Genomic DNA, 13,983 nt, shown 5'->3' with positions numbered 1-13,983 from the left:
GGGAGTAGGGTCGTGTCAATTGAATTCCTACCTGAAACGTTATTGCACGCGGCTTGTGGCGTTGTTCGAGCACTACGTGCTTGTTGCTTGCCAATCATAGCTTTACTGTTGTTCTATCCAGCGAATCATCGTTTAGAACAGAAAAACCACCCGCCCCATTTCCTTCGGCATTTTGGTGGCTTTGTGAAATTTACTGGCGGGTGGTTTTTGAAATAGTTGTTTTGAACAAAACTAGTCAGGGGAATATTCCAGATAACAGTAAATACTTAAAACATTAATGGCACTTTCTTTAAAAAAATACAATTTCTGTTGAAATGATTGTCTCATATAGCAGGCTATCATAACAATACGATATATCTACCTAGTAATTTCAAAATTACACTAAAGCGTAGCTGTCAACCTGCGAAATCAGATGCATTTTTAAATGCCACAACCGAATTTCTTCAGTGATAGAATTTATCTTTGTGTACGCTGCGTGAACACATTGCTTGCTAGTTGCTACATTGTTGAGGCCTGAAACCTTCCCCGGGAAAATTTGCTAGCCACTCAGCCAGCGTGTCTGTCACTCGCAGCAGGAGCCGCAATAATGGCGAAGGTTCAAGTACTAAATGTCGCTGTCCTCGATAACCCGAGTCGATTCGGAAATCCATTTCAATTCGAAATAACATTTGAGTGCATGGAAGACCTGCCAGAAGGTAAGTGTTGTGCTCATCTGTCGAATAATTACTTTGTTTATTCTCATCTAACGATTTATGGCTAGCTTGCTAACGTTAGCTCGCTAGCTAAATCTCAGACGATGTATGGCTAGTTTGCTAAGGTTACCTCGCTAGTTAGCTAACTGAGATTCTCAACTAGGCTAGCTACTTCATGTTCAAACTGGCAATTTAGCTAGCGAACTAACGTTAGCAAACTTGCCATAAATTGTCAGATGAGAATTAAAGTAATTATTCGACCGGTGGCAAACAATGGTTAATTGATCCCTTATGTCTACTGAACAAAGAGGTGGCTCGTTTATTTGTATTTTTTTTAAACATATAAATAAATAAAACACATTGTACTTTGTGATATTGCTTAACTACACGATGGCGTTAGTTGATATTGCTAGTTAGTTGGCTACTTTGCCTATAGCTGGCTAGCTTAGCCAGAATGGTGTCCAACTTTTGTTTGTATTTTGTTGGCTGCGGCGGGGAATTCTGACGGAGGTAACTAACGTTAACTTCTAGAACAAGCATTGTCCACTTGCCTTTCGCGTTATCTACCCAAACAATCAAATAATTTCACAGGTGTCATTTGATAACAGCATTCTGACCAGAGCAGTCTTCACAGTCCAGCAATTTCCTTGTTTTCTCCAACATTTCGAACTGAGTTTGTGGGTCCGGAAGACGGTGATTTGATTTGATACTTTTTTTGTGTTGCAGATCTTGAGTGGAAGATAATATATGTGGGTTCAGCAGAGAGTGAAGAGTATGACCAGACCCTTGACTCTGTTCTGGTTGGCCCAGTACCAGCCGGGAGGCACATGTTTGTGTTCCAGGTGAGTTTTTTTATTTTTTATCTATAGATTGCAGTAACTAACAATGTTATTTCAGCAGTAGTCTGGCTGCAGCTTCCTTGCCCCTCTTTATTTCTCTCTCTCCCAGTGGGCCTGCTCTGACTTGGGGCCAAAGCCAGGCCACTGGTACTTTTAAGATATAATTTACATAACAATGGCCAACTGTGAACATTTGTTAACACCTTCACAAAGCAACTGATTTGATGATGCAGAGATTGATTCTGACCTTAGTGACAGCGCTAGCGATGGAAACCTTTCCCAAACAATAACACTGAGCTTATAACATAATCATTAGCAACACTGGTGCTGTATTGGAGAAATCAGAAATAGAAACTACACCCTCCCTCTTACCCCACTCTTCTCCTGCCTTCCTCCTTGCACCTCATCTACTGTATGTTATCCTTCAACAGGCGGATGCCCCAAACACGGGTCTGATTCCAGAAAGTGATGCTGTCGGCGTAACTGTGGCGCTAATCACCTGTACATACCGCGGACAGGAGTTCATTCGTATCGGGTACTACGTCAACAACGAGTACACCGACCCTGAGCTGCGGGAAAACCCACCCATAAAACCTGACTATGGACAGGTAAAGGAGGAAACTCAATGGGTGTGCTTGACTGTGTTTCCTTCCAGGAAGATGTTCAAGTTGTGTTCGTTGTATGTATAGGATACATAAGGTATACACTGTCCAACGAAATGCTTACTTGCACTTTACTTACATTTACATTTAAGTCATTTAGCAGACGCTCTTATCCAGAGCGACTTACAAATTGGTGCTTTCACCTTATGACATCCAGTGGAATAGCCACTTTACAATAGTGCATCTAAGTCTTTTAAGGGGGGGGGGGGGGTGAGAAGGATTACTTTATATCCTATCCTAGGTATTCCTTAAAGAGGTGGGGTTTCAGGTGTCTCCGGAAGGTGGTGATTGACTCCGCTGTCCTGGCGTCGTGAGGGAGTTTGTTCCACCATTGGGGGGCCAGAGCAGCGAACAGTTTTGACTGGGCTGAGCGGGAACTGTACTTCCTCAGTGGTAGGGAGGCGAGCAGGCCAGAGGTGGATGAACGCAGTGCCCTTGTTTGGGTGTAGGGCCTGATCAGAGCCTGGAGGTACTGAGGTGCCGTTCCCCTCACAGCTCCGTAGGCAAGCACCATGGTCTTGTAGCGGATGCGAGCTTCAACTGGAAGCCAGTGGAGAGAGCGGAGGAGCGGGGTGACGTGAGAGAACTTGGGAAGGTTGAACACCAGACGGGCTGCGGCGTTCTGGATGAGTTGTAGGGGTTTAATGGCACAGGCAGGGAGCCCAGCCAACAGCGAGTTGCAGTAATCCAGACGGGAGATGACAAGTACCTGGATTAGGACCTGCGCCGCTTCCTGTGTGAGGCAGGGTCGTACTCTGCGGATGTTGTAGAGCATGAACCTACAGGAACGGGCCACTTGTTCTCTCCCGTCTGCCATAGATCCCATTCACATATCTGACAGGACTGTTACATTAATATTGTGTAAACTAGGTGGAGCTATTGCTTACACCTACCAATTTTTATCAGATCTATGAAGGGGAATGAATGATGGCAGAGGAGAGGGGACAACTTTTTGGAATTAAATTAAACCTTTGCGTTGTGGAAGGGCGAAATATCCATTAATACATTGGTCTTAAAGTGTAAACTCCGCTCACTCAGTACTGCTCAGGCTTTAGTATAATGTAAAAATGGAACATGTCTTACTGCAAATATAAGGACATCTACTGAATAATTTCCCTCTTGATGCTGTTTGTTTTCCAGCTCCAGAGAAATATTTTGGCTTCAAACCCACGTGTAACAAGATTCCATATCAACTGGGAAGGGTGTGCAGAAAGGATGGAAGACTCAGAGAATGTGGATCCTGCCCCCAACTCTATGCTGCCCCCATCTTGCCTCCCGGGCAAGGCCCCACCCATAGGGTTGCTACCTGACAACTCTATGGACTGCTTGTAGAGGGAAAAATACATATACACATAATCTTTGATCAACCCAAGCACTATAAGCAGAAGAATGGACATGGACATTCTGACTTGGATGTACAGCCAGCTTTGCCTTACAGCTGCCCTTATTTCCCAGAAACTGTCAACAACACACTCCCACCTTGGACTACAGTGTCTTGCAACCAAGACAATCTTTCTGGAGTAATCTTTATTATCTATTGGACATTTTTCACTTTCATGTCTATAACATGGTGAAAAAAAGTTGTAAAACTAATTCATCCCTTCATTTTTAATACTATCAACAGGGCAACAGCTGAAGTATCCAAGTTTCCATAGATGGTTAGCAGCTAATTGGCAGAAATACTGATTCACACCAACTAGTCAGCTGTTAATTATGCGATGTAAATACCAACAGAGGATTATGACACTAGTGAAGCAAAATGGAGGAAGAAATTACTCAAGTTGCAGGAAGGAAAATAATGGTGGTATTTTTTTGTACTTTCTGAGCCATTGTGTTTCAGTGGTTATGGTCCTTATAGCATTTGAGTTCCCTGTTGGTGTTTTGGGAGACTTTTGGATGGGGGGGGGGGTAATAATGGTATGTACATATGTTTATTTTCCTGTGTGCCATTTTGTTTTTGAAATAAAAATCTTTTTGTTATGTGATGTGTGATTGTCCCTGACAAGCTTTGAGACGTGATAAAAATGGCAGATGTTGAACTCTAGGGAGAATCACCTTTTTTCAACTTTGAAGGGTTTTGCATTGAAAATAATGGGTGGGGCTTTACCACGACTTTTTGTTGCATTCATAAATATCTGTAGTGAAGTATGCTCACCTGTAGTGCACATGTTGAAATTGGTAGCCTGTTTTACTTGTTGCCATGCAATTTGAATTACAGTTGTGTTCAAGACAAATGTTAACATGCAAATCTCCCTTTTTCACTGAATCATGTTCTCTTGTCATTGACTTCAGAGTTCACTGAATGTAATTGTAATCCTTTAGTGAACGGTTTGCTGAAAAAACATGCATGTATGGACGCTTGCAATTATGGACAGCTATGAAATGTATGGCTGTCATTTTCTGCATAGGAGATAATGGCAAAAGCAGTATGTGAATGTGGGCTGTCTGGTGGTAAAATCTGATATCTAGGACGATTCGTGCAATATGAAATAGAACTAAATGACATTGGTTTCCTTACCAGTCATACTAACACCATTTACATTTTTGTCCAATTTAGCTGTTTTAAGATGCATGTAATTCGCTCTGGATAAAAGCGTCGATCTGCTAAATTACTCAATCTAAATGTACATTTACCGATATAATTTGGAATGTATCAAGTGGTTTACTCCGAGATAATTTATTTGAGATATTCTGAAAATCTAGTCTCCGCGTGCGTTACATTCTAACCAACTTTCTAAAAATAGCCCGTCTTGACGTCACACAGCCAATCACGGATTAGTCGGGCGGGAGGGGTCGGTATAGGCCAGTTTGCTACAGGCCTTGCATTTCGATAATACTTTATTATGCACGAATAAGACGAACATTTGGAAGCGGTGAATCATACCTGAATTTCTCGACCATTGAGTTAACCAAAATCAGCAAGGAAAACCCAACCATTTGGCAAACTAGAGGAAAATAATAGATGACGTTATTAGCTGGTCTGAGAAGGCGGGCTAAAAAGACCATTTGACAGATACCAATAGACAAATCACAACGATTTGATTTACTGATGCATATCCAATCAACAGTTGTCTCGTACTGTCTGTCACATAAGTATTGGCCAATGAAGTATATTCAGGGGGTGGATCTCTGAAGCAAGAGTTCGTCTCTCTGTAGTCTGAGGATTAATGGACGGCTGTTGATTTTGGCAAGTAAGCCACAGCTGATCGGATCTGAAACCTGAGAAATCATCGGACCTTAGCTCAAGGAAAGGGAGGGGCTGCTATCGATTTGCAATAATAATTACTTGGAAAAATGGATATATAAGGTTTTTGTGTTGGAATACATTGGAAAGTAAAGGGCCTTTAGTGGGGTCTGCAAGTGACTTGAATGATAGATAGATAGTTAGTTAGCTAGCTAGGAAGGCGACGATAGCTAGCGAGCTAGCCAGGCGCGCCGAACCGGTTCGACGTTCTTGATTGTACCAGGTAGAGCTAAGCAACATTCGCTACCGAAATAGAGGGAAAACCGGCTAGCTAGCTAGGTCGTTGGCTAGCCGTTGGCTGGCCAGCTAACTAGCCTGTGCAGCTAGCTAGTTTACCCCCCCCCCCGGATAAAGGAAAAGTAGTAGCGGAGTACAATTGACACCTCACTGTTGGCTAGTTAGCCATGATAACAGCCAGCTAGTAGCCAGCTTCCTCAAATACAGAACTAAAAGGGCTCGTGAACTCAAAAGTATCCCAGATCCAAGGGATCCCTATCGGCCTGCAATCATGGGCAACGCGCCCACCGCCAAGAAGGGCAACGAGATGGAAAGTGGTGAGTTTACCTTGCTTCCTACTAGTAGTACTAACTGCTTGACAACTAACAGTAACTAAGGCTTGTTACATGTCTGCATTGCTACACGGGAGGGATGAAAGTAATATGCATTCAAGATCCTCTTGTGGCCTAGTCATTACATGTATGTATTCTTTAGAATCTCCAGCCTTGTAAGCTTGTATGGTAAATTATACGCGCCCCAGACCCCACTCCCTCTTCACTTTGGCCTCTTGTTGATCAGATTGTGCGCTTATATATATGGTTATATAGCTATTGAGTATTGACAAAAGTAAAGCCTTTTATCTTGAATTTCCAAAAGGTTAGTCTGGTTGTAGCCAGGAAACCCCCCCAAAACCAGACGGCAACTTGACACACGCCCATGTCAGCCAATTACCACTACACATATCTACCTACTGCATCCTATTTTCACAACAAATGCTCGGCCTAGGCTTCCACCTGTCATACCTGGGGGTCATGTACAACAGTTGATAGTTCTCTGCAGGATTGTCAATACTGAGTTTGATGTGAAACTCCAACTGAATTGACTATTACACTGCTCTTTCACCTGTATGTTTGGTAGTACTGCATCTTTATCTAGGCCAGGGATGGGCAACTTTGATGGGGGTGGGAGCCACAACAAATCTGAACTCCTCATTTGGGGCTACAGTGGCTCAAGGGTCTGTAACCACATCGATACCCACACTTGCAGTCAGAGGCCTAGGCTCCAAAGAAAGTATTTTGGGGACCCTAAGCTAAATGTATGTTATGAGTTCATTTCCAGCAGTTCAACACATTTTGCCATAAGGTCGAGAGAAATGTTTTTAATATATGACTGAGAGTGACTAACAAATTTGATGGGGCCACCCCGGTCGGTAATTCAACCATGATTACAACCAGTTTAGCTAGTTTACCACTAACTTACCAACCTAAAAAATGTTAGCTGACATAACAAGAGAAACTGCTGATGAACAACCACATTTTGCAATTGCACCTTGTGTATTCTACTATTGTGCTAAAGGCTAGAGTTGTGGCTTTCAAGGAGCGGGACACTAATCCGGACGCTTATGAGATATCCCACTATGACCTCTGACGAGGCATCAAACAGGCAAAGCGTCAATACAGGACTAAGATCAAATCATACTACGCCAGCTCTGATGCTCGTCGGATGTGGCAGGGCTTGCAAATTATCACAGATTACAAAGGGTAACTCGGCCACAAGTTGCCCAGTGACACGAGCCTACCAGACCAGCTAAATGAATTCTATGCTTGCTTTGAGGCAAACACCATTGAAACATGCATGAGAGCACCAGCAGTTCTGGATGACTGTGTGATCTCGCTCTCTGTAATACTGTCTGTAATGCTGACGTTTCAAACAGACCACCATAGTCTCTGTACCCGAGAACACCAAGGTAATCTATCTAAACGCCCCGTAGCACTCGCATCTCACATGCTTTGAATGGCTTGGCGCACAGCAACACCATCATCCCAGACACCCTGGACCCACTCCAGTTCGCATACTTCCCCAACAGATCCACAGATAACGCAATCTCTATTGCACTTCACACTGCCCTTTCCCACCTGGACAAGAGGAACACCTAATGTGAGAATGCTTTTCATTGACTACAGCTCATTGTTGAACATCATAGTGCCCTCCAAGCTCATCACTAAGCACTGGAACCTGGGACTGAACAACTCCATTGTCAACTGGATCCTGGACTTCCTGATAGACTGCCCCCAGATGGTGCGGTTAGGCAACAACACACAAACCCTCTACATGGGGGCCCCTCAGTGGTGTGTGCTTACTCCCATCCCGTACTCCCTGTTCACCTACGACTGCGTGGCTGTGCATGACTCCCAACATCTTCATTACGTTTTCTGATGAGACAATGGTGGTAGGCCTGATCGCAGTCAACGATGAGACCGCCTTTAGAGAGGTCAGTGGCCTGGCAGTGTGGTTCCAGGACAACCTCTCCCTTAGCGCCAGAAAGACAAAGGAGCTGATTGTGGACCACAGGAAACGAAGGGCCGAACACTCCCCCATCTACATCGACGGGGCTGTAGTGGAGCAGGTCAAGCACTTCAAGTTCCTGGTGTCCACATCACTAAGGAATTAACATGGTCCACACACACCAACACTTCACTACAGGAGGCAGAAAAGGTTTGGCATGCGCCCTCAGATCCTAAAAAAGTTCTACAGCTGCACCATTGAGAGCATGGCTGCATCACTGCTTAGTATGTTAACCTCATGGCATCCAACCGCAAGGCTCTACAGAGGGTAGTGCGTATGGCCCAGTACATCACTGGGGCCGAGCTCTTTGACATCAAGGCCCGCTATACCAGTTGGTGTCAGAGGAAGGCCGTAAATGGTCAGATTCCAGCCACCCAAGTCAAACTGTTCTCTCTGCTACTGCACGGCAAGCGGTACCGATGCACAAAGTCTGGAACAAACCGGACCCTGAACAGCTTGTACCCCCCCCCCCCCCCCTAAAGCCATAACACTACTAAATAGTTAGTCCAGGTAGCTATTTGCTTATCTGCATTGACCCTCTTTGCACTAACTCTTTTGACTCATCTCACATGCTGCTACTGTTTATTATATATCCTGTTGCCTAGTAACTTTTTATTTTACCTTTACCTAGGCAAGTCAGTTAAGAAAAAAATTATTTACTCTGACGGCCAAGGAACAGTGGGTTAAATGTCTTGTTCAGGGGCAGAGCGACAGATTTGACCTTGTCAGCTCGGGGATTCGATCTAGCAACCTTTCGGTTACTGGCCCAGCACTCTAACCACTAGGCTACCTGGCTACTTTACCCCTACCTATGTATATATCTATCTCAATTACCTTGTGCCCCAGCACATTGTCTCGGTATTGGTACCCCATGTATATAGCCAAGTTATCCTTACTCATTGTGTATTTATACCTTGTTATTATTTTTGTCTATATTTTTCACTGCATTGTTGGGAAGGGCCTGTAAGTAAGCATTTCACTGTTAAGGCGCCAGCATGCTTCTGTTCGGCTGGCGCCTAGCCGAACTAGGATGCTTGCATATTCCCTTAAGACCTTTGCTTGAAAAATGAGAAATGTGGCAATAGTACTATTTGTCCCTTTTGAGACGCCTTAGCCAGTATACACTTCCTCAATTATAATTAATCTAAGGTAACTCAAGAATTCTGTCAAATGTTGAAATTTTTGCAGAGATCTTAGTCATGCAATTTTACATCTAAGATGTTTGGTGCAGTGTTTTGTAATTAAAAAATGTGCATGAAAATTAGTTATTTCGTTGAATGAAAAATACTTTATTGAAGAGTCCCTACTGTTGACCAATCACCGACGGGGCTCTGAACAGCTGTGGAAAATGTTTGGGGGAAAATTGATCCAAGGGGTGGCCACAGGCTGCCAGTTGCCCTTCCCCTTCCCTGGTCTTGGCCAATCGGTGCCACTACAGAGGCACACCTGTCCGGTAGCAGGGGGAAGATCCTCTACTTTCAGTGTAAATCGCTATGTATAGGACTTAAACACACTGCAGATGTCCTTTTTGGATGCAGCTTTTCAGGAGAAATAGTCAGCGTAGTTTGGAATAGAGGATAGAATGGTCCTTGTTATGTTCCTCTTTTTTGGGTCTTCAGTGTTTATCCCTGCCCCAGCCTATACAACTTTAAGAAGCCAAACTTTGCCAGATGTCTGTTTGTTTATATAATGGATGTTACTCGGGGGGAACCCCAATGTAAACCCAGTAGTGGTCATCAGCCTTGAATCCCACACTGTACTTGACTGAAGGAGAGAAGAGGGTGTGGTGGGACACTGAAGGCACAGGGGCGGGGTCATATGATGCGGGTGGTGTGATCCCCTCCAGGCTAAACCGTGATGCTGAGGAGTCTCTTGAACATCATGTGATGAACAGCATTTAGAACAAGAACACTCTGTGTGCCCTCCTGCCCATCTCTGGGTCGCGGCTCCCTCTCAAGCTGCTCTGCACAGCTTTTAGCCGGTGCCATCCATTTGTTTCCCTGCTGCTTCCCTTTTCCTCCACTGTCTCTCTGCTTCCCTATAAGTGGTGACGGTCTCTCCCTCATTGATATCCTGGTCTTTTAACCCTCTGTAACTGAAATGTTCAATATCGCTATGTAAATTAACCACCTTCTCTAATAGAGCTTTCCATGGAGGGTGAATGCAATGCAGCATGCCATCCAAACTCCATTAAATGCTTTTTCTGTTTACAAGTATAGGAGTGGCAGTCCCGGAGCAGGTTTGGAAAAACAGTGTTGTGTAGGCTATGCATCCATAACACTAGCTGTTACATTGGTGTGCGCTCGGTTGGAACGGGTGTCTGTGAAATGAGCCTCGGCTGCTTGTAGAGCATACATGTGAAGAGCGGACCAGCCTGGTAGCATTAACCCTTGTCTTTGGGTCTGTGTCCCACTGAAACGAGGCCGCCCAGAGATCACTGCTCCACCGCCTCTCAGTTGTCTAAGCACACAGCTTTGTTTTTAAATGGTATTAATGTCGTATTAATGGAGGGATTAGCGGAGAGCTGCACACTGCTAAGATCTGACCCCTGGGCGGGGGCAGAGGAGGTCCCAGGGCCGTCAGAGGTTTGTCCACATGCCATGCTTGACATCCTTATCGGCCTGGATGGCCTCGCTATGGGCCCGCCCTGATCCCCAGAGACAGGTGCAGACCGGGGGTTCAGACTCTTACGCCCACCACGGCAGGGCAGCTATTTTCAACTGGACAACCAGAGGAAAAGGACAACATGCAGCCCGCTCTGAGAGACGAGACTATAGAGGACGGTGAGGCTTAAGGTCCGGTTCAGGTGGACCCTGTCTCTCAGCCCGGCCTGCCCTCTCTTCCCTGATACAGACAGACATAGCGGAGGCGTTGCTGTGGAGAGCTGAGCCAGGGCCCACAGGAAGGAGCAGGGTGGACTGTGTATGAGCTCAGGCAGGAAGTGGAGGAGCCTCTGGATTCATTGCTGCAGAGTGTCAGGCTTTGTCTCTACCTACATAACATGGCAGGATAGCTTCAAGTCTAGTCAGATATCCAACCTCCTATACAGAATCCTCTAAGGGTCGGTGGTGCTCCACTTGTCTCGAAGTTCAGGGCTCCTCTCTGAAGGACACTTTTCCTTGCTAGTTGCTACAGGTCCTAGGCTGGTGCCATGTCGATGCTGCACAGGCTGGCGGGGAGGCTGTTCCAGCATGCTGGGCCCTGTCTGGGAAACACCAGCGGTGGGGAGGGCAGACACTGCCAGCCACAGGAGGAGCCAGAGGCCCACTGCTGGAGTGAGTGACTGACTTGACTGGAGCAAGGGGGTGGAGCCTTTTCCACGACACTCACGAGGGAGGGGAGTGATTGGTTGGAGTGGCTTGAGGGGGGCAGGGGGATGTGACTGGATGTGTCAGCGGTCCGTACACAATCACACTGGTTTCCAGTTCTCTTGTGGATTCGGTGCTCTCTGTGTGCATTTTACTATATTTGTGAGTACCAAAAGTTCTCACAAAAATGCTAAACCAACTAAAATTCAAGTGTGGACATTTTGCTGATTCTCACTTGTAAAAAATGCAATTTTAGGGATAGAATAAGGTGTAGGGAAAATAGGATTTTGAATGGGAATCAAAAAAAATGTTCTCAAGTATAGTAAGACATAGCTGTGTGTGTTGGGCAGGATGACTTTGCTTTGGTCCGGGTTTTACGGAAGTAGACTCAATTTGATTAGCTTTGGTTTTTGGCTAGGTTAGTTGTTTTTGTACTGATGTTGTGTGGCCAACACACACAAAGCTCTTTTTGATTCAGCACCTCGTGTTTTGTTCTGTTGCCTGGTGTCGGCTGCGTCACAAAGTTCCAGGGAAGCCGTTTGTCTGTCTCCCGGGAAACCTGTCGGTGTGTCTGTCCAGCGGGGTTCCCTCTATGTGCTCCGGGCCACATGTGTCTGTCTCGGGGACAAGATTTCTGACTCACCCTAGCTTCCTTCAATCTGGCTTTGCATATCTGAACATGTCATTCCAGTGTTGTCTACAGTCCCTCTGTGTGGGTACTGCTCAGTAGTCAGTCCCTCTATATGAAATGACATGCATATGGCCCTGTGACGCTACACTGTCAAGGTGGAGCTTTCACTGTGGCTATAAATATGTGTGTGGCTGGCGGGGTGGTTTACGCTGGTGGGGTGGTTTACGCTGGCTGGGTGGTTTACACTGGCTTGCATAACAGGGCCAGGCTGGTATTTGTAAAGCACAGCGCTTCTTGACTCTTTAAAAAAAAAAAAAAATTTAAAGGCACTTTGTTCTTCTGGGCATGCTCAGATACTCTTGTAAGAATGCCCAGTCACTCACCTCTTGTAACTCCAAGTGCTGACTGAACCTAAGTACCTGACAGTACAGTGGCCAGAAGCAAACCACAAGGACTGTAAAGACTGAGGTCTGTGAAGTGGCTGGGTTGTGGATTTATCACTCATTTCCTCTGGACTCTCTCACACACCCAACGGATGTCTCTCTGCAGCCTCTCTCTCTTTCACTTCCTCTCTCACTATCTCCCTCTCTCGCTTATATATATATATCCCCCCCCAACAGTATGGCTTTCTGCATCACCCCCCCCCCATGTCTATGTCCAGCTCCACTCGTCCACTGCCTCCAATCCGTTGCCTGCGGGCTGTGCTCAAAAATGAGGACTGGGGACTGGATGTGGTTTGGCGGGCTACAGAGTGAAATCTCGGTCAGCGGGCCCCAATCTAACCCCCTGTGCCTGCGTCACAAGGTCTCAGCCAAGCCCAGGGGAGAGATGGGATTGATCGGGACATCGATCCTGGGCACAGTGGTGTGTGTTGCATTGGGCACTAGAGGGGATGTGTTTTAGCTGTGGTTGGTTTGTGACTGCTGTGGTTGGTTTGTGACTGCTGTGGTTTTTCTTTAGAAAAGCTTTTTAGAAAACATCTGAAACGGTTTCACACCGTCCTGCTGTGGCATCTCACATGGGTACTTAGACTAGAGGTCGACCTACTATGATTTTTCAACGCCGTACTGATACCGATTTATTGGAGGACCAAAAAAAGCCGATACAGATGAATCGGCTTTTTAAAATTTTTATTATTATTATTTTTATTTAAATTTATTTGTAATAATTACAACAGTACTGAATGAACAGTTATTTGAACTTAATATAATACATCAATAAAATCAATGTAGCCTCAAATAAATAATGAAACGTGTTCAATTTGGTTAAATAATGCAAAAACAAAGTGTTGGAGAAAAGTAAAAGTGCAATATGTGCCATGTAAGAAAGCTAACGTTTATGTTCCTTGCTCGGAACATATGAAAGCTGGTGGTTCCTTTTTAACATGAGTCTTCAATATTCCCAGGTAAGAAGTTTTAGGTTGTAGTTATTATAGGACTATTTCTCTCTATACCATTTGTATAGTGACACAATTTCACCTGGTTAATATTGCCTGCTAACCTGGACTTCTGTTAGCTAAATATGCAGGTTTAAAAATATATACTTCTGTGTATTGATTTTAAGAAATGCATTGATGTTTATGGTTAGGTACACATTGGAGCAAGGGTACGCACTGCATCGATTATATGCAACGCAGGACACACTAGATAAACTACACATGGTTGGTGATATTACTAGTTAACTAGTGATTATGATTGTTTTTTATAAGTTTAGTGCTAGCTAGCAACTTACCTTGGCTTACTGCATTTGCGTAACAGGCAGTCTCCTCGTAGAGTGCAATGAGAAGCAGGTGGTTAGAGCGTTGGACTAGTTAACTGTAAGGTTGCAAGATTGAATCCCCCGAGCTAACAAGGTAAACATCTGTCGTTCTGCCCCTGAACGAGGCAGTTAACCCACTGTTCCTAGGCCATCATTGAAAATAAGAATGTGTTCTTAACTGACTTGCCTAGTTAAATAAAGGTGTAAAAAATTTTTTTATAATAATTAAATACCGATTTCCGATTGTTATGAAAACTTGATTTCGGCCATTACGATTAATCTGTCGA

The 13,983-nt window shown here is 44.8% G+C and overlaps 1 protein-coding gene across 1 annotated transcript; it reads left to right on the top strand.

The window, feature by feature from the left end:
* The first annotated feature begins 163 nt into the window (after positions 1-163).
* On the top strand, positions 164-4,173 carry LOC115110825 (histone chaperone asf1b-B). Its single transcript, XM_029636745.2, has 4 exons — positions 164-695; positions 1,419-1,534; positions 1,963-2,139; positions 3,334-4,173. Exons 1-4 carry the CDS (start codon positions 587-589, stop codon positions 3,523-3,525), a joined length of 594 nt encoding a protein of 197 aa, XP_029492605.1. The 5' UTR covers positions 164-586; the 3' UTR covers positions 3,526-4,173.
* Positions 4,174-13,983: the final 9,810 nt, after the last annotated feature.

The sequence above is a fragment of the Oncorhynchus nerka genome, linkage group LG26 (genome assembly GCF_034236695.1).
Source record: "Oncorhynchus nerka isolate Pitt River linkage group LG26, Oner_Uvic_2.0, whole genome shotgun sequence".
Lineage (NCBI taxonomy): Eukaryota > Metazoa > Chordata > Actinopteri > Salmoniformes > Salmonidae > Oncorhynchus > Oncorhynchus nerka.
Note: the sequence above shows the minus strand (reverse complement) of the source record. Positions and strands in the feature narration are given on the sequence as shown.